Consider the following 21,152-nt stretch of genomic DNA (forward strand, 5'->3'; position numbering starts at 1 on the left):
AAACATTCAGTTTGTGTTAAATGTTGATTACAATAGTACAAATGGACGTAATTTTTCCAAGGGTATCTTTGTGATTATAGACTCATGTTGATTAATTCTTTATATGGTGACTTAATTTATATTTTAGCCTAGTTGAAGACCAGGTGCTTCCTGGCAGAAAGGCTAATTGTCCTAAGATTTTTTTTTTAACCACCTTCAGCTGGCTAAAATGTTGGAGAGATGTTTGCAATTTGTAATATATATACGAGAGTATGTAATGACAAGCGTCCAGACCTGTCTCATCTGTTCCCCATGAATGTGATACCATGCACAATTATCAGAATATATGTATTATGTTTTTAGGTGAGGTTCAGAATATCTTGAAAGAAATGGAACAAAATGCATATAAACCAATTTAACCCATTTGCCTGCTTTCTCCCAGTAACTAATCAGGAACATATCAACCTCCACTTTAAATATACCCAATGACTTAGCTCCCACAGCCATCTGTGGCAGTGAATTCCACAGATTCAGCTTCTGAAATTTCTCCTCTTTGTTCTGAAGGGGCATCCTTGTATTCTGAGGCTCTGCCCTGTTGTCCAAGACTCGTCCACTGTAGTAAACATCCACTTCATGTCCATTCTATCTTTGCCTTTCAGAATTTAATAGCTTTCAATTAAATCCCCATTCATTCTTTTAAACTCCAGCATGCACAGGCCCAGAGCGGTCAAACACTCCTCATACAATACTTTAATCCTTTTCTTCCCAGCATTTTTTCCCCAGTCTTCATCGTTCATGAAAGTTAATGGTGAGGCATCCATTTGAATTGCAGTATTTTGTGCAGCTAAGGTACTTTCACTGCTGCCAGGTTGGAAGTACAAATATTTACACCCAGCACCAGTAAAGGTGCTGCAATATTTTTCTAAATCTGGGTAGTTCACGATTTGGAGGGAATATTGCAAGGTGTGAAACTTGTAATTATTTACTGCTGGTAAAAGTTGCATTTTGAAATTAGCATTTGGAGCTGCAGTGGGTTTCATAGATTTGTAGGTTGCGGTACACCACTGGTGAGGTGAATATGTGTGTTGGATCATAAATGGGTTGTAAATCAAGTTGACTGCTATGCCTCGGTGGTTGCCAGTTTTTTGCTGAGATTGCACTTATTCAGGCAAGCAGACTTTCCTTGGTTTTAGGGAGTCTGGTGGTCACTGGATAGCCAGATTTACATTTGATTCAGCAGCCGTCATATTTATGTGGCTAATCTGATTGTGTTTCTAGTTGTTGGAGACCTCACGAATAGTGTTGGTGTAGGACTCGGAGGTAATGACAGAGGTACGTCAGTCTCATAGCCTTATATTTGCAAGATGTGAACTTTAGTTACTCCCAGCTTATTCTTTATTATTGCACAGGTTTGTTATATGTGGTTATAGCTTACTGTGTTGTGAGGAATTTTGAATGAAGTTGAATATGGTGTAGTCATTAGGAAATATTTCTACTTCTTAGAAGGAAGTAGCTCAATGGAAGTGTCTACAATATTTATTTCACAGAGAGATTTCAGTCAAAAATCTGAATTAAAAAAAATTTTAAACAATGTCAAGATTCTTGAAGATTGAATTTGTCTGCTTAATCTTTAAATTAATTTTTGAAATAGCTAGCTTTGAATCATCACGTCGAGACCAAATGGCGTCAGCGCGGCAAAATAGGGCAAGGCAACGTGCAAAGAACAAAGATAGCTTTGTGCAACCAAGGAAACGGGTGAGATCATCTTTTACATCTTCTAATTAGATTAATGCTTTCATATTGAAGAATTTCAAAGTATATGCTAACTCACTGAGCAGGCAAGACAGAATAAAACATATAAATTAGTTGTTATTTCTTGCCACTGAACTTTCAGATGAGCTGTGAGAACTTTCCTTTTTAACTCTTTAGGGAAGGAAGAAATCTATTGTTGGGTACACCCGAGATGTTGCTAAGGAACCTGTAACTGGAGTGAATGATGTGGGTCTATTTTTGAAGTACATGTACGGTGTGAAAGCTTGGAAAAGATGGGTACAGTTTCGGAACGAGAAAGGAGAACCCACAGAGGAGCTACGATTTGGCTGTGAGTCACTGGTAGAGACATTAATCTAAAGATTGAATCTTTTATATTCTCGGGGCTGCATTTGTTTCTTTAATTTAGATTTTTCGTTGCTGCAGAGAACAGAAATAAATAAATTTTGTTTTAGCATTTATACCATTTAAAATGTGTACTTCCAATTCTACATATCTCCAGTCACAATTCATCATTGTTTTACTTCTAGTGGTCAAAATTTTACTGTTCTTGATTTAATTCTTCAGATTTGTCCCTTTTTTGGCTTTCATATGTCATGTACATGCCAAGAGAACGGGTGTGTCTAGGCTTTTAGGTTTCCTAATATAGCAATGTTGCTGGTTGCGTGCAAGTGTCCTTAGAGGTTATTACCAATTTATATTTTTCCTTCTCTTTCCCAATGGGAAAATAGCAAGCCTCAGCTTGGATGTCTCCATGTCATTTCATGCAATGATACTTGAGATTATCTATCTCTTGGATTTCTCTGCCATGATAGAAAGTTCAAAGTACATTTAGTATCAAAATACAGTAGGGTGAGAAAGTTTGTGCAGCCTTTAGAATGTTCTCTATTTCTGCATAAGTATGAATGACCTAAAGCATGATCAGATCTTCACTTAAGTCCTAAAACTAGGTAGAGAGAACCCAATTAAATAAATAACACATAAAACATTATACTTGTTCATTTATTTATTGAGAAAAATGATCCAATATTACATGTATTTGCTGGAAAAAGTATGTGAACCTTTGCTTACAGTAACTGGTGTGACCCCCTTGTACAGCGATAACTTCAACTAGACATTTCTGGTGACTGTTGATCAGTCCTGCACATAGGCTTGAGGGAATTTTAGACCATTCCTCCATATAAAACCATTTCAGTTCATCAATATTTCTGAGATATTTTGTGTGACTAGCCCTCCAGGTCATGCCACAGCATCTCAGTTGGTCTGGACTCTGACTTGGCCATTTCAAAACACAAATTTTCTTCCTTTTAGTCATAGTCATACTTTATTGATCCTGGGGGAAATTGGTTTTTGTTATAGTTGCACCATAAATAATTAAATAGTAATAAAACCATAAATAGTTAAATAGTAATATGTAAATTTTGCCAGGAAATAAGTCCAGGACCAGCCTATTGGCTCATTCTGTTGTTGATTTACTCTTGTGTTTCAGATCATTGTCTTGTTGCATCATCCAACTTTTATTAAGCTTCAAGTAACAGATCATTACCCTGACATTCTCCTGTAAAATGTCTTGAAGCTATTTTGAATTCATTGTTTCCTCAACAATTGCAAGCTGTCCAGGCCCTGAGGCAGCAAAGCATCCCCAAACTATGATGCTCCTTCCATCAAACTTCACAGTTGTTACGAAGTTTTAGTGTTGGTGTGCAGTGCCCTTTTTCCTTCAAACATAGCAGTGTGCACTTCTGCCAAAAAGTACAACTTTTGTCTCATCGATCCATAGAATATTCTTCCAGAAACATTGTGGAACATCCAGGTGGTCTTTGCAAACTTGAGATGTGCAGCAATGTTTTCTTTTGGAGAACAGTGTTTTCCTCAGTGGTGTCTTCCATGAACACCATTCTTGTTCAGTGTTTTTCTTGTAGTGGACATATGAACAGAGAATTGAGCAAGTTGTAGAGACCTCTGCAGGTCTTTTGCTGTTACCCTTGGGTTCTTTTTCACTTCTTCAGCATTGCACATTGTGTTCTTGGTGTGATCTTTGCAGGTCACCCACTGCCAGGAAGAGTAACAACAGTACAGAATATCCTCCATTTATAGACATTTCCTCTTACTGTGGGCTGATGAACAGACAGGACTTTATAGCGGCTTTGGTAGCCTTTTCCAGCTTGATGCATCTCTACAATTCTTCTTCTAAGGTCCTCTGAAAGTTGTTTTAATTGATACATGGTGCACAAAAAGAGATTGTTCTTGAGAAGTGGAGGCTTTGTCAGTAACCTGACTTTGTTTAAATTTTTTTAAAGGGCAGGGCACCTGTACAACCCACACCTCCAATCTCAACTCATTGATTAGAACACCTGACTCCAAGCAGCTTTTGTAGAAGGCATATCTCCAGTGGTTCACATACTTTTTTGAACCTAGAATGTGGTTGTTTAAATGGTGTACTCAGTAATGACAAGAAGTAGTACAATTGTTTGTGTGTTATTAGTTTAGGCAGATTGTGTTTGTCTACTATTATGACTTAGATGAAGATCAGGCCATATTTTATGAGTAATTAGTGCAGAAAACCGGATATTTGCAGAGGGTTCACAAACTTTTTCACGTACTATATACAACCTTCAGATTTGTCTCCTCAGAGGCAGCCACAAACAAGGAAATCCAACAGAACCCATTGAAAAAGGAGACAATCAAACACCCAATGTAGAGAAAAAACACAAATCATGCAACAATAAAAGTAAGCAAATAACATTCAAAACTGAAGTTCATGAAAGTGAGTCCACAGCGACAAAGTCAGTCAGAGCCAATCCGGGAGCTTGTTAGTTGCAGGCCGTAGCCTAGGTTAATTCAGAGGTGAGAGACCTCTGCAGGTCTTTTGCTGTTACCCTTTTTCACCTCTTCAGCATTGCACATTGTGTTCTTGGTGTGATCGCCAAGAAGAGGGCTGAACAATGGCCTATCCCTCTCCTCTGACCCCGACACCCTGACCTTTTCAGTTTAGCCTGGCGCTTAAATCAGCCAAATAGCAGCTTGTTCCTTACTCTTGAACCCAGGCCATGCCACTTCAACACACTTTTGGGCCCTTGACCAGCTGCCTTGTTTCAGCCCATACCTGATCTTTCCAGTCTAGCCCGGTGCTTAATTTGGTTAAACATCGGCTTGATCCCTGCTCTTGGGCACAGACCCCACTGCCTTGATTCTGCCTGTACGCACTGCATTGCAACCATCCTGCACCTTCAGTTCACACCACAAAAATGCCAGGTCGTAGAGGGGGTTCAAAAGCTTAACTGCATAAGGAAAGTTGCAGGCTATTGATTACAGTGATCATAAAAACTATGATTAATAGAGTAGCAAATCATTGCTATGATTCATCAGTACAATTCTAAACTGGAGGAGAAAGAGTGTGTCAAGATCTTAACCTCTTCAGAATCTCCTGAAATGTTTTGCATTCCTTTTAGAAAGTGGGCAAGGATGAGGCAATCTATCTGCAAATACCATCTATAAGCAAATAAAATAAATTTTATTACTGTAAGTGAGAGTTGACCCAGGGTAAATGCTGCCGAGAATGTTGAGTGGAAATGCCATGTTTATTTGTAGAATTGTCATGACCTTTTAAACATGAGTAACAAGCAGACAATACCTCAGTTCACTCTGATATTTTGGAATTTTAACACACTACTGGATTAAAGGATTATTTCAGACTTCTCATGTTTTAAGTTTGGTTATAATAGCTTTATCTACGTGGATAGGAGGTTGATAATATGTATACACTAACATTCGAGCTAGTGATGCTTTTTAGGAGGTGTGCTAAAAACAAAAGCCATTTTATTCCTTATAAGGGCCAACCAGGGTTGAAACTTCAGATTATGGAGACGTGCATGAGAAGCATGTTGTCTTTGTTTGCCAAACGGTTTTCTTGACCTCATTAGTTTAGTTCATTTTATCGGTAAAGTCAAATTGTTAATGAATTACATCGATTCACTTGCAGCTCGACCGGTGAAATTAAAGGAGGATATTTTGTCATGTACTGCTGCTGAGCTCAGTTTTGGACTATGTCAATTCATTCAAGAAGTAAGAAGGCCAAATGGAGAAAAGTATGAGCCCGATAGTATTTTCTACCTTTGCCTAGGGATTCAACAGGTACTAGTGATACAAAACTGACCAAAATTCATTTGGCGGTTATTCGTTTATAAAGATGCAATATTTAAAAATAATTATCTTTCGTGATATACTCTCAGTGTCCACTTTATTAGGTACACCTGTATACCTGCTCATTAATGAAACTATCATGTTGGCTAAACATGTTACAGCAACTTAGTGCGTAAAAGCATGTAGTCATGGTCAAGTTCAGTTGTTGTTCAGACCAAACATCAGAATGGGGAAGAAATGTGATCTAAGTGTCTTTGACTTTGGAATTATTGTTGCTGGCAGACAGGGTGGTTTGAGTATCTCAGAAACTGCTTGGATTTTCACATACAACAGTCTCTAGAGATTACTGAGAATGGTGCGAAAAACAAAAAAAAAGTATCCAGTGAGTGGCAGTTCTGTGGGCAACAACATCTTGTTAAGGTGAGAGGGCAGAGGAAAATGGTCGGACTGGTTCAAGCTGACAGGGAGGCAGGCAGTTACTCAAGTAGCTACATGTTACAACAGTAGTGTGCAGAAGAACATCCCTGAATGCACAAAATGTCAGACTTTGGAACGGACGGGCTATAGCAACAAAAGACCATACTGGGTTCGCCTCCTTGTACCTAATGAAGTGGCCACCGATTGTATACTATTATTTTATATTGAAGTAAGTGTATTTCTTTTAGGGAGAGACCTCCATTGCTATTAACTTTCTTTTGGGAAGAAATGTATATATTTCAATCCCCAACCCTACTTTCCTTACTGTATTCATACTCAGTGTAATTCACACATGTGCCCAGCAGATGGCATCAACTCCCTGTTGCATTTTATGACTCTGGAATACATCTCTCGTTTCCCTGGGTTCACCAGTCTCCTGTGTCCTGCTGCTTCCTCCGTTGTAGACCTGGTTACAATCTTCTGCTGGGAGGTCAAGTCTCAGCAAGTAGCAAGTTGAGGAGACCCAGGGAAGGGAGAGTTTTCTCTTTTCCAGCCTTGTTGTGAGTCTTGGTAGCTATCAAATCTGTTGTTTAAATTGATTGTAAATATCTTCAAAATAACTCTGGGTGTGTCATATATTTTAAAACAATTTTAAAGGCGTGTGCTCAGATACATACATAGTTAAAATATTTAAATTGAGAGAATGAAATGAAATCAAAATCTTGTCTGGATAGCTTACTACTCCCATTGATTACAGTGAGATTGTTGTATTTGCACTTGGTTAACCTGAAATGTTATCAGCAGTTAGATTATCCATTCTGATATCTGGGAGATCTACAGAAGTTTGTACTGCCCAATGGGCTCCGTGAGAACTCCAGTTGGGCAGTGCCTAGGCTGCTCCCCCCTGAGCAGATGGCCAGGCATTTGATAAAAGAGGAATAAGTGAATGCCAGTGAATCACTCTTAAAGATTTCTGGTTCATTGATGGCATACTTTACCATCATACATCCTGTCCCTTTCGTGCTTAACACCGGGATCTCCTAATGTTTTTACAACGGCCTCTGCCAATCTTGTTTTGAGTAAATCATGTTAGGGATTTCCTATCCCTTATGGGTACTTGTTTGACCTAGTGAGTACAGTTTAGGGCAGGAACTCAGCAAAATAAGAGAGCCAATATTGTTGCTTTTTAAAATATGCAGCACCACCAGTGTAACAGCTTTGGGCAGTATAGAGTCTTATTTTATCCTGCCTATTAGGATTTTGAGCACATAGTTAAATATTTTCATTTGATAACTTTGAATTTTAGTTCAGAGGGGTTATCAGTCTTAGCCAGATGATTTCAGCCTTTCTAGTATGAACATGCAATGGTTAATTAGAAGCCAGAATACGTAGTATTATGTTGGTGTAACAACTTCTATGTGAATGCAAATGTACTTTAAGGAAGGCTTTATATAGAATCAGAATAGGATGTTTAACCCACTGTTGATGCTGTCAATAAATATTAAGCATGAGAATATTCCTCATTCCTGGCATGAACAATAAGAGGTTATTGCCTTTGAGCCTTCTGTACCGTGCAATAAGATTTTGACCAAATGCCGACATCAATTCCAATTTTCCATCCTATCCATATGCAACTTGACTTGGTTAGCATAAGTTTATAAGTTTTCTTGCTATCCAGTTGACTTGAATGTTCTCAGATATCCTGGGTAAAGAAATCTTTCTTTCTTTTTAAATCTTTATTAATTTTCAAAATTATAAACACAATAACAATGTTAATACAGAGAGATTGGAATAATCTTATAATTAATAAACATATACAGAAAAAATTTCAAATAACATAGGTATAATAAACTTCCAAACTCGTGATGAAATTAGTCATAAAAAATGAAAAAAAATATAAGTAAAGAAACCCCCCCCCAAAAAGAAAAAAAAACTTAACTACTAAACCCAAAAAAAAACCAAACAGAATAAAACAGGGCTAGACCAATATCTTGAATCGAACACGTTCAATAATGTCGTCAGCTCTGCTCCTCTATTCATATATTTTAAGTTAATAAAGAGGATTCGGAAAGGTCAAAATTACATCATATGAACACGTTGCTTAAAAGGTTTCCAAGTTTCTTCGAATTTAACCGAAGGATCAAAAATATCACTTCTAATTTTTTCTAAATTTAAACTTAATATAGTTTGGGAAAACCATTGGAATGTAGTAGGAGGATTGATTTCCTTCCAGTTCAATAAAATAGATCTTCTGGCCATTAAAGTAGCAAATGCTATCATTGGACAGGCTGAAGAAAAGAAATCTAACCTTCTGAGTGAAGAAAGGTTCTCCTCATTTTGGTCAAAAATAGTTGTGGCGTATTCTGAGATTTGCTTTTGGTTCTAAATTCCTCCACTTAGGGGGAATACCCTGCAGTATGTTTATGTATTTCAATGAAGTCTTCGCTGCTTCTGTTCAATGTGTGCCCATGTGCAGCACAGGCAATCTGGCATTGTTGTGTAAAATCAGCATGAAACGGTGATCGAGTAAAATGCAGAGTGTTTATAACCATCATCTATAAATTGATAGCATGCTGGATTTATATGGTGGTCACATCTAAAAGGAAATAAAAGACAGGTGATTCACTGACATTGTCTAAAATGAACAACATGCAATCTGGTGGGGGATCTCAGTGCATTGAACAGCATAATTGCAACAAGTAAATTGTCAATGTTTCACGCTGAAACCGTGCATTCAGATTGAGAGTGGAGAGGTGAGGTAGCCGGCATAGAGTGAAGAAGGGGAGTGGCAAGGGAGCACTCTGGGGCAATTAATGGATCAAGTAAGAATGTAAGATGACAGGCAGGTGGTGCCAGGTAGGGGAGGTGAGCGGGGATCGGAAGTTTTTGGCAGGTAAATGATAGCTAGAGACAGATAAAAAGAGGAAAAATAACACATGCAAAATGCTGGAGGAACTCACATGGTATCTATATTGAGTAATGAACAGTTGACATTCCGGGCCTGTATACTTCATCAGGATTGGAAAGGAAGGGGCAAATAGCCAGAATAAAAGAGAATAAAGTAAAAGCAGATGGAGCAAGGCAGGGGGAAGAAAGTGTGAAGATGGGAGGCAGCAGAAGGAGAGAGAGAAACGGAAACACAAAACACCATTAGTACTTGACTCTGGCAAGTAAGGAGTTGAGAATGGGAACCATGAGAGGAGAAGGGAGAGATGAATGACAGTTGGAACCAGACAGGGGGTGGAAAGTGGGGAAAACCTGTGTGAAGTTGATGGAAAGGGGGGAATGGGACAAAGATGGGTGAAAGGATCTAGGGGAGGGGTGAGCAAGGGTCAAGATGCGTGAATCAGAGGATCAGAGGGAGAAGGTGGATTGTTACCAAACGTTGGAAAACTCAATATTGATGCCATTGGGTTTGCAAAGTATGCAGGAGGAATACAGGGCATTGCTTCTCCAGTTTGCTTTGAGCTTCATCCTGGCAGTAGAGAAAGCCAAGGATGGACAGGTCAATGTGAGAATGGGGTGGGAAGTTGAAATTGTCTGCAACTGCGTGCTCAGTGTGGCCATTGCAGGCTAAGCACAGGTGTTCTGTAAAATGGCTGCCAAGTCTGCGCTTGGTCTCACTGATGTTCGTTTTATTTAATTATCTTATTTATCGAGATACAGTGCAGAATAGGCCCTTCTGGGCCTTTGAACTGCACCACCCAGTGATCCCACATTTAACCCTGGCCTAATAAAGGGGCAATTTACAGTGACCAACCGACCTACCAACCAATATGTCTTTGTAATGTGGGAGCAAACTGGGGCACCTGGAAGAAACCCATGTGGTCACAAGAAGTACATTAAAAGTTCCTTACAGACAGTGGTGAATATTGAACCTAGGTTGCTGAAACTGTAAAGCGTTCTGCTAACCACTACTCTACCATGCCACCCTATGAAGGGGAGGCCACATCTGGGGCACCAAATGCAGTAGGCAAGGTTGGAGGAGATGCCCCACCTGGAGGAGCAATCTAGATTCCTGGGTGGTAGTAAGGGAGGAGGTAAAAGGACAAGTGTTACATCTACTGCATGGGCAGGGGGAATTCCCAGGGGTAGTAAGGAAGGGATGAGCTTGGAGGGATGAATGGATCAGGTAGTCATGGAGGAAGAAAAGGATGGAGAGGAGAAGGTGGGCTAGGTGGTGGCATCACATTGCAGCTGGTAGAAATGGAGTATGGTTTGCTGATTACAGAGTCTTCAGGTGAAAAGTAAGCGGAAGAGGAAGTCTTTTATCAGTTCTGTTTGGGAGGAGGTGAGATGAGAGTAGAAGTACAAGAGACAGAAGAGATGTGAGAGCAGGCTTCATCCACTGCAGCAGAAAGGGAGCCACCTTCCGGAAAAGGGACATTTCATATGTTCTAGAGCAGAAAGCCTCAGCTTGAGAGCAGATGTGGTGGAGATGGCAAAACTAGGAAAAAAGAATGCCATCCTGACATGACGCATTGTGGGAGAAGTTGCAGTCTTAAGTCTCTGCAGGAGTCAGTATGGTAAATACCAGTGGACAATTTATCTCCTAAGATGGAGATAGCGAAATCTAGAAAAGGAAGAGAAGTGCCAGAAATGGTCCACTTAAGTCTGAGCGCAGGTTGAAGTTGGCGGCAAAGATGATAACATTGATTTCTGTATGGGAGCAAGAAAGCTAAACATTCCTTTCAGGAGAGCTAGTAGTTTACATGCATCTCCTCCCAACCATCTCCACTGCATTCACTGCTCCCGATGTGGCCTATTCTACATCGATGGCTGTTTTACAGAACACTTGCGCTAAGTGTTCAATATGATCCTGAGCTCTCGGTTGCCAACCATTCCAATTCTTTCTTCATTCCCATGCTGACCTGTATATCCTAAACCTTCTCTTACTGCCAGGATGAAGCTCAACACAAACTGGAGGAGCAGCACCTTATGTTCCTTCTGAGTAGCCTACAGCCCAATGGCATGAATATTGAGTTTTCCTATTTTGAGTGAACTGCACTTCCTCTTTTTTTCCCTCTCTCGCTCCCTTGTCCTTTTGATCCACTAACTTCACATGTCGGTTTTATCTGCATGCACACTCACTTTCTGTCTCTCTCTGTCCCCCATCTGGCTTCAACTGTTGTGCATCTCTTTTAATAGTTTTCATTCTCATATCCTTTACATCAGAATCCAGCACTGGTAGTTCTGTTTTTCTGCTCGTCTCCTTCCAGCAGCTAATTCTCACCTTCACATTCCCTTTCTCCCAACCCCCTTCCCCACCAAGCTCCATCTGTTGCTTTTCCTTTTTCCTCATCATTCACTTGCCAAAGTCTTCCAACTCCCCACGTCGCTGGATTCACCTCCCTAGCCTGACACTTACCTGCTTGTCATCTTAAATCCTTATTCAGTCCACCAATTGCCCTAGAGTCCTTAATTGCTACTCCCCTTCTCCACTCTATACTGGCCATCTTGCCTCTCCACTCTCAGTCCTTACGCAAGGCCTCAGCCTGAAATGTCGACAGTTTCTTTCTTCCCACTGATGCTGCTTGGCCTGCTGAGTCTTATCAGTATGCAGATTCCGGCTTCTGCAGTTTTTTGGGTCGTCAGTGTCCTAAAAGAAACTGTCCAGTGCGTGTAGTTCCTGTAGTGAGCCAACAAGTTTTAAAAATGTTTCAAATAATGAGAGTTTTTCAGAAATTTTATTTCAGATTTCTAAATATACAGTAACTAAACATCCATTACAATCATATTTTGGAAAGTGTCATAATTCTGATGTTCTGATTTCTTTCAGTACATATTTGAAAACAGCAGGATTGATAACATCTTCACAGATCTTTACTATTCAAAATTCACATCAGAGCTTACAAAGGCTCTGAAATGCTGGCAACCACCGCTTCTCCCAAGTGGTAAGTGTTTGTATGCAGAATCCTTGCCCATTTGAGAACAAGTGTACTGTTGTGAGATGGCTGAAGCAAGGTTTATTCCTATTCCTAAGAAAGGTTTTGAACCTTGAGCCTATTAGATTTAGAGTAAATGCTATTCACAGCTTTCATGTAGCTAAGTGGGCAAAGTGCATGCTCCATTCTTTTATTTAAGGTATTTTATATTGATTTCTTTGATAGGTATTCACGCTTTAGATTCTCCATTAGGTATTTGTGCTCTGTCACCAATAAATTGCATTGTGGAACCTTTGTTGTTTTGAGGTCATTCTTTGATGGTAAAGTTTCAAATTACTCTGCTGACAAAAAAAAATTGAAAAATTCTAACCAACCGAATGGTATATTTTCCGTAAGCTGTATGCAGCCAATTTGAAATTCAAACCATTGTTCATTTCTTCCTAAGTTTAGGAGATGTTTTCTGCTGGTACAGTGAACTTTCATAGTACCTTTACCAAGATGATTCACAGATGTGTCCTAAAGGAAAATCTGACTGATATTTTAAAAAATTCAAAGCAGATCGATGATTAAAGTTTGGCTAAAGTAGGTTTCAACAAGTATCTTGAAGCAGTAGAGTGAGGCAAAGAGATTTAGGAATGATGGGGATGTAGTGAGAGTGGTGAGAATTTCATACTTGGCAGGTAAAAGCTGCAATCAGAATAGTTATTGAATTGGGGAATGATCAGGGTGGCAGAATTAGGGAAACACAAGTATCTTTGGACATACATCAGTCTGAAGGAAGTGACACAAGGAGTGATGAAACTTGTTGATTAATCAGGAGCCATCATTCATTAATTAATAAAGATTGGATTAATGGGTGATCAGGCCCCATGGTGGCTTCAACATGGCAGCAGTATTTTAGATGATAAATTTAGTGAAAGCAGAATATGGGTAGCAGGGTGTTTGAATAATCAAGTCTGGATGTAACAGAGGTTTGGAATAGAGTTTCACCAGCAAATGGGTAGAATTGGGCAAATGTGCAGAGGTGGAAGTACAAAGTCTTAATTTGCTTGCAGACCACATGTCCAGAATCCATTTTGATGTTAAATATGTAAAGCAGTTTTATGAACTGCCAGATTTTGTTCAGGCACTTAGCAAAAAGTTGGTGCAATGAGGCTGAAATTATGATGAGAACAACAAAAACAGTGGCTGTTTATCAGTTTCTGCTCATTTCCTACTGGATGTTGGGCAAGCAGGTTGGCTGTTTAGAGATGGCCAGAAGATCAAAAGCAATGATGTAATGTTGCAAGTGAACTTGTACTTGGAAAACTGTAATGTAAACATACAAAAAGGAAAAATGCTTCTGAGGGAAAAAATAAATTTTTGTTTGTCAGTTTACTAATTCAAATGAACATACATAAGAATTACATGTTGTACTTCTGGTAAGATGGCGATGTGCTTGGACGCAGCTGCTTCTACAGACTCAACCAAAGATGTTGCTGTTTTTTTTTAAACGTATTTTTTTTACGATCGCAAGATCCTACTGGACATTAAGAACTTAAAGTACTTCAGGTCTATCACATCAGCGAGTTGCTCATTGGTGGGAAAACTGAAGGAGCTGGACTTGGTGCAGATCGTGATGCTGCCTGCAACAGAGAGGCATTGGTTCGCGAAGTCTAACAGCAATTGATCGTCTCAGTCCCTTGTGACCGCAAGACTGTTTTGGATATTGGTGATGTGGAATGCTGTAAGTCCAATTCTTTGCTTTATTGGTGAGCAGCAGGAGCAGACAGCGGGGGAGCTGCCGAGGACTTGGCAGCAGGGACTAAGCCTTAATCTGCAATGTCACCTACTTGCAGCTGCCCAAGGCGAAGCATCAGAGTCAGGCACTCCACCAGAGTGCAAGAGACAGTGTGATGCAGCATTCACGCTAGAGTTTGTGCGGTCCCCCAGTGTCCGTTTGGCAGAAGACAAGCTGGATTGTGTTCGACTGTGGACTCCTTCAATGTTCATGGACAATGTTCTTGGATTTGTTTTTGGGTGTGACTGTATCTTATATGTGCTGTTTGTGCCTCGTGCTGGGTATGGCTGTTGGTACTGTGTTTTGCACCTTGGCTCTGAAGTAACTGTTTCATTTGGCTGTATTCATGTATGGTTGAACGCCAATTAAACTTGAACTTGGCATATTGCACAAAAGTAGTGATGCTTTGCTCGGTCAAATATAGAAGCCAGGATGTAGTAAACCCTGCTAATGAAGTGATTTATCTACTTTAAGCAGAATGGAGCAGAAGAATAATGGCTCAGTTTGCAAAGAGCTTGCCTACAGACAGCTGAATGAAACTCACAAGTGTTTAGTAATTTCATAACATTTCAAACTGATTAAGACAGGAAATACAATGTGTTACCCTGTGCACTCTGCAGAGTGTAAAGGCTCGCTAAATTGCTTATGTTTTTATCAAATGTTAAGAGCTTGCAATTTTTGAACCTTAAGTTAGCTGTGTCTTCAAGGTGGACGTTTTTACATGTCTGATGTTCACATTCTAAGAAATAGAAATGTTCGCAGGAACATTTAGGATATTTTATTTATGAGCAGGTTACTTCTTATTTAATGTCCTCAATATTTTGTCTGCAGGCCAGTTATTTTGCCGGGTTGAAGAGGAACATCTATGGGAATGTAAACAACTTGGAGCATATTCTCCAACAGTTCTTCTCAACACGCTGCTGTTTTTCAATACCAAATACTTTCAGTTGAAAAGTGTCAGTGAACATATGAAACTTTCGTTTGCTCATGTAATGAGGTGTACAAAGTCTTCGAAGCGGACCTATCTTCGATTCTTTCCACCAATGTATAAAAAGGACAAAGATATAGGTATGAACAAATTCACTTTTCATTAGGAAATATAAAGGAACTTAATTGGGAAGTGAATCCCAGAATGAATGGTTGTTTTTGCTCAGTAAAGTTTTAGCCAATTTGTGCTCAGCCAAAATAGGAAAGCTGAGCCTTCCTGTAATCCCATGCTTGGTCAGAATTAGGAATCACTAACACAGTGTAGTTGGTAAAGTGCTCCTGTTATGTGGACAACAGCACAATCTTTGGTCAAAGAGAGGAACCCAGCAAACTCCTTACAGTGGAAATCGAACTCTCTTGCTGGTGTGTAAGGTGTTATTATGCTAGCCACTGTGTTACCATCCTGTCCCTGTACTGCAGAGTTAACTGAAATTTAAACAAGCCAAGCAGACGGGAAGTTATTGTTGGTATAGGCAGTTGCCTGCGTGGTCACACCATATGATTAATGTCAAAGTGAAGAGGTTTTTGCTTTGACCATGGATTCAATTAACAAATTACACAGGAGTTGCACAGAAAATACAACACAGAGAAACATAGCAAGGCTAACGGAATAGGATTGATTGTGTTTTGCATTAGGGATATAGAGTAGGTTCTGGTTAATTGGGACCAGTCCATTTTGGTCCAATTAAGCAACTGCCTCAATGAGTTGAAGTTTCACGGAAATAGTTAGAAAGGTTGAAAAAGAGACAAACTACTGTTTAACTGAATAATGGATTATGTGTTTAAATGAAATACAGAACAACTTAGAACACTACCAATACTACTACACTACTGTAAGACTGTGAGTTAGTTCCTGATAGTTCTTGACAGATGAATTCATCCAGTGTATGCTGCCGTGTTCTTTTGATTGACAATAAATGAACAGAATCAGCGCAGCACCTAGTGCACGTAATAGGCTGCCTTCGTACAAAGCTTTCGAGGTTATGTCCTCCAAAACTTCATTTTCATTGTAACATTCAAGATGATGGTTAATACCTTCACATTCTTTGTAGTTCTAAACTTGTTGAAGGAGTGAATTTGTTTTATTTTCACGCCTGGCTATATCTGGCATCTCCAGCCCTGAATGCTTGAAACCACATTGAGCAAAACAATTCGGAGTTGTAATCCTCACCAGCTAACAGTGACAAAGGCCATTGCTTTTTGAATAGAAACACATGCAACCAACGCTATTCAAAAATTGTTTGCTCTAAGCATGGCGTCGTGTATAAAAGCCATACAAGTGCACATGTCTGATGCTAGTTAAAAAGTGTTCAGCAACAGTCTCCTGCCCCAACTAAGTGGCACAGTGTTCTAAGTAAAGGGAATCCCAGCTATTTTCTCAATTGGCTTTTGTTCTTTAAGCAATGACTCAAATAAGTGGTGGCCATGATTAACTGATGGCCTGATTAACTGGAATCCACTGTATTGACATAGGTACTTCTTATAGTTCTATTTGCTTAAGAGTAGCGTTCTTTGACAGGAAGGTGATATGTACTTAACAAATTCAGTTTTTATTGAAGTTGATTATAATTCAATTTGGGTTATGATTCTACAGTTGAAAATCCATTTATAACAGTTACAATCATTGATTATTAGGCTGAAATAAATTTATCTTAAACACATTGTCTATAGTTGGCAACAGGTGAATCTTAATTGTGAAATGAGGGTTTGTTAGTCAGAGGACACTGTTGCAGTTATGTATTTTTATTTCTAATGTAGATAAGCTACATTTACTATTTGGAAAGAGGAAGCGTACTGATGAGGAGGATGAAGGTGCAATGGAAATGGCTGAAAACACAGATAATCCACTCAGATGTCCAGTGCGTCTCTTTGAATTTTACCTGTCCAAGTGGTAAGCAAAAGCTCACTGGAAAAAAAATCAATCTACAAATTTAAAGTAAACAGAATATAACAAGCAATATTGCATATTGATCTTCAACATATTGGTATAAAAATGAAATATAGTCATAGTCATACTTTATTGATCCCGGGGGAAATTGGTTTTCGTTACAGTTGCACCATAAATAATAAATAGTAATAGAACCATAAATAGTTAAATAGTAATATGTAAATTATGCCAGTAAATTATGAAATAAGTCCAGGACCAGCCTATTGGCTCAAGGTGTCTGATCCTCCAAGGGAGGAGTTGTAAAGTTTGATGGCCACAGGCAGGAATGATTTCCTATGACGCTCTGTGCTGCATCTGGATGGAATCAGTCTCTGGCTGAATGTACTCCTGTGCCCACCCAGTACATTATGTAGTGAATGGGAGACATTGACCAAGATGGCATGCAGCTTAGACAGCATCCTCTTTTCACACACCACTGTGAGAGAGTCCAGTTCCATCCCACAACATCACTGGCCTTACGAATGAGTTTGTTGATTCTGTTGGTCTCTGCTATCCTCAGCCTGCTGCCCCAGCACACAACAGCAAACATGATAGCATGATAGTATCCTTCACTATTAATAAAAAATATTAATATATCTGTTGATGACTTCTAACCAGTTGCTTTTTTTAAACTTTTCCCTAGTTCTGAGAGTGTGAAACTAAGAAGTGACATTTTCTACCTTCAGCCTGAGCGCTCATGTGTGCCTGACAGCCCAATGTGGTACTCAACCTTACCTACTGACCCTGCCATCCTAGATGCCATGTTAACTCGTATTTTGATGGTGCGGGAGGTACACGAAGAGCTTTCAAAGGTCACTCATGAAGATGCAGAAGTGGAAGATGCATCTGAATAAACTAGATTTCTATCTGTTTTTAAGCACTGAATTTTTGAATGCATGTACCTATGAAGAGTAACAGACTGCTAGGAGTAGAGTGAACTCCTTTTCTGGGTTGATTTAAGGGACAGGGAAGGGCGGGTTGATGAACACACTGGTCAAAAAAATCTTATGTTGATAATTACATTGACAGGAAATCTTGGTGCTTTAAAATAATTACAGTTTAAAAGATTTTTCTTGAAATGGACAAGTGATGTGGATCTGTTTTTACCCCAAGCATTTAAACTGGATTTTCATTGTGTAAACATATGTGTTTTTTTAATTTTAAAAACAATGTGTGACCTTCATTTTTAAGAAGAGCAGAAAAAGAGTTGAAGATAGGGTGTGGGGAAGGGAGCAGAAAGTATGCCAAGAAGTATTTAAATGACTATAATAAAGTTTGAAGGACATATTTTGAATGAATCTTTTAGTGAGACAGCATTTCGACCATTTAAATGTTAACACCTCTGTTTGAAAACACTTTAGTTTCTAGACTGTTGTTAACCACAGAACTACTTTTCTTTGGGGGGAAAAATAACATTGAATTGCATCTACTAACCCCTTGTTAAAATGTCCTGTGCTCACATTTTATTTAGAAAAAGATGTGTGTGCTGTAAGTTTAGATGTAGATGTGCACATGAGTATAACTTTGTATATTTTGAAGGTAATGGGGCAGCTAAAAAGATGTTGTTATAAGTTTAGGTTCTTGCTGATGTTTTTGTACATACATTTTAATTACATTTATATCTTTACTGTGTATAAAATAAGTGCTTATGTGAAGCCTGATCAGTCTTTACATACTGCAGAGTCATTACATTTGTAGAAAAGCCCAATGTACTCCCTGTTATATAATACAGTTTGCATTGTAGTAAACAGGCGTTTGTGTGACAGTACCTTTTACCTCTTCATTAACCGAGAAACACACTGTTCCCCAGTAACATAAACAATGGGAAACTTGAAAATAGTTAATACACTAGATACTGTTTTGAGTTTGGTTTCAACAAAGACCTTTAGTACATGGAAATTGCTGAACTTTAGACACATTGAATTTTTTTTTGTTGTTCTTAAGGGAAGGACTGGGTTATAATGCACTTTCTTTCTGCTTCATTCTGTATATTTAAACATGTATGTTTTACATACCACTCGCCAGCTCAAGCATTCAGCAGGTAATGTGCTTGCTGCTGGACTGGAAGCTATGGTTAGAAGATTGACAACCGCAACGGAGAGGGACACTGATTGCATTTCTGTAATTTTCTTTCACAGTACTTATAGCTGTCCTCTGCTAGGTAAATTCAGACACGGTCTCATAACTGATCCATATTCACAGGACCTTCAGTTGGAGGATTAATGCTGCAGTAAGAAGCCCCAGCTGGTGATTTCTTGGCCCTTCTGAACACAATGATGGGAACATAGAAATTCATTGAATTGGAAGCCATTCACCAATCAGATGTCTCCTTTCACTCCTTGAGAGAGTTTTGACAAATATGATTTTAATTGTCATTTAAAAAATTTCTGACGAGTTTAAATTTGCCAGTGTTCAACAGGTTAGGAATGGTCATTGAAACATAGTTTAATTCCTGAGTGAATTGACTGCTAATAGAAAGATTTTGCACATTGGCACCCTTAGCACATGCCAGCAGTACTTACCTGAAAATAGTGCTTCCCCATGACTTTTCATCCCTAAGCAGTAATGGAGAAATCTCTCGCACACTGCATAGCTTTCCCTCTGTATTTACCTGTTACCAGTGCATTTTTTTAAAAGTTTTGTTGACTAAATTTTTCAGTGGAAAGCTAATGCTGGGAAACTGAAGAACTTGCCATCTTTCTGCAACTTGTGTCAATGTTAACCAATACCCAGTTCAGGTAAAGCAAAGGTTAAGATGCAGATTGAAACTCCACCAACCCAACAATGTGCCTTAACCAATGTCTGGATGAGTATCCCTGTTGCACAATGTAGATATTCCATGTTACATCATGAAGTGACATAATCAATGTGGTGTCAATTTGTGTTGAATTCTGAGCAATATTGTGTTGTCTTGCTCTGGTTGTGACTATCTGAATTTAGTTATTTCAGGTCCTTATAACCAGCATGCAAGAAGAAGCATTCATACTGTTGAAATGGGGGTGGGGTCAAAGCCAGATCCCAGAACAAAGGGTTGCCTCCAACCTATTGTATCACCTCCACCAACTGCAAGTGCTTTCCTCAAAAATTCCTGCATCTCCGCAGATCATGTAAATCAGAGGGCAGGGGACAAAACACATTTATGTTTGATTAAAATGGAGGAGGAGAACTTGATGGGGTTTAGAGGAGGTTTGGAAAGCACTTAGCTTAGTTTCCAGAGTTGGTACATTTTGCAAATATATCAGCAACACCTGAATGCTATCACTAGGAAATGAATGATGTCATCATAAAATGATCAGGTTTTAACTAAAATTGGAGCAAAAAATAAACTGGAATTCAGCGGGTCGAGAACCAGTTGTTGGGGGGCGGGGGGGAGAGTGTAGTCAATGTTTCAGATTGAGACCCTGGTTCAGGGTTTTGACCTACAGCATTGGACATTTCTTCTTCCACAGATACTACTCAACCCGCTGAGTTCCCCCAGCAGTTTGTTTTCTTGGTCCAGATTACAGCATTTACAGTCTCTTGTGTCTTCATTTAAATAAAACTGAATGTGTTGCAAAATGCTAATATTTGTTCAAAATAGAACCTACCGTTCTTTACTAATCATTGAATATAAAACCTTTTAATGGGCTAAAGTAACTGTTATTTTATAATACATTTTTCCATATTTCAACTGAAATATTACAGTGATACAAGTACATTTTAAAGTTATTGTCAACTTTTTTTGAGGGGGGTGGTTGGGGAAGTTTTCAAGCAGATTAAAATTTGTGGAACAATCAGGAATGATATTCTGAAATCCCATTTGAAATCTGTATCCTTTCTGCCAGGATCATGGTGCTGCAGGACTTTTTCTTTTGCACAGTAATATCCTTTTTAAGAATTTTTTTGAAAGTTGACTGACTATGATCATGTTGTAGATCATACCTTTGTTTGTAACACTTCTATCCGTACGCCCGGTATAAAGTGCAAGGCATTGTACCAAACAACTATGCCCCTTCAATAAAATATTTATCAGTAAGAACTACAGAATTCAGCTGCTGTCATTAATGAGCCTTTTTAAAGTTTTTAGTCAAACCTTAATTCAACATGGTAAATGAACAAAAGTAAGTGAATATTTATGTTATCTGAATAAAAACTTTTTTTTAAAACTACAGCAATTTGCATTTGTTACTGCTTGGGCGTAATTTTCTCTATTGAAAGTTAAACTAATGAATATCTTCTGTTGTAGTTAAATGTGAGTAGTCAAGGGCAGCGCAGTGGTACAGCT

At 39.0% G+C, this 21,152-nt stretch overlaps 1 protein-coding gene across 7 annotated transcripts in view; it reads left to right on the forward strand.

Annotated features, from left to right (window-relative positions):
- Positions 1–20,914, forward strand: part of LOC140190616 (zinc finger MYM-type protein 4-like) — a 226,463-nt gene extending 205,549 nt beyond the window's left edge. For 6 of the 7 annotated variants that reach the window (XM_072247324.1, XM_072247325.1, XM_072247326.1 and 3 more), the window contains 7 exons: positions 1,631–1,734; positions 1,909–2,080; positions 5,732–5,883; positions 12,089–12,203; positions 14,806–15,042; positions 16,720–16,852; positions 17,532–20,914. In XM_072247324.1, the coding sequence (XP_072103425.1) occupies positions 1,631–1,734; positions 1,909–2,080; positions 5,732–5,883; positions 12,089–12,203; positions 14,806–15,042; positions 16,720–16,852; positions 17,532–17,742 (1,124 nt within the window). In that variant the 3' untranslated portion in view covers positions 17,743–20,914. Of the gene's footprint in view, positions 1–1,630; positions 1,735–1,908; positions 2,081–5,731; positions 5,884–12,088; positions 12,204–14,805; positions 15,043–16,719; positions 16,853–17,531 lie in introns of those variants that run through there. The other variant, XM_072247329.1, reaches the window with a different exon arrangement.
- The last annotated feature ends 238 nt before the right edge of the window (positions 20,915–21,152 follow it).

This window comes from Mobula birostris, chromosome 30 (genome assembly GCF_030028105.1).
Source record: "Mobula birostris isolate sMobBir1 chromosome 30, sMobBir1.hap1, whole genome shotgun sequence".
NCBI classification, from domain to species: Eukaryota; Metazoa; Chordata; class Chondrichthyes; order Myliobatiformes; family Myliobatidae; genus Mobula; species Mobula birostris.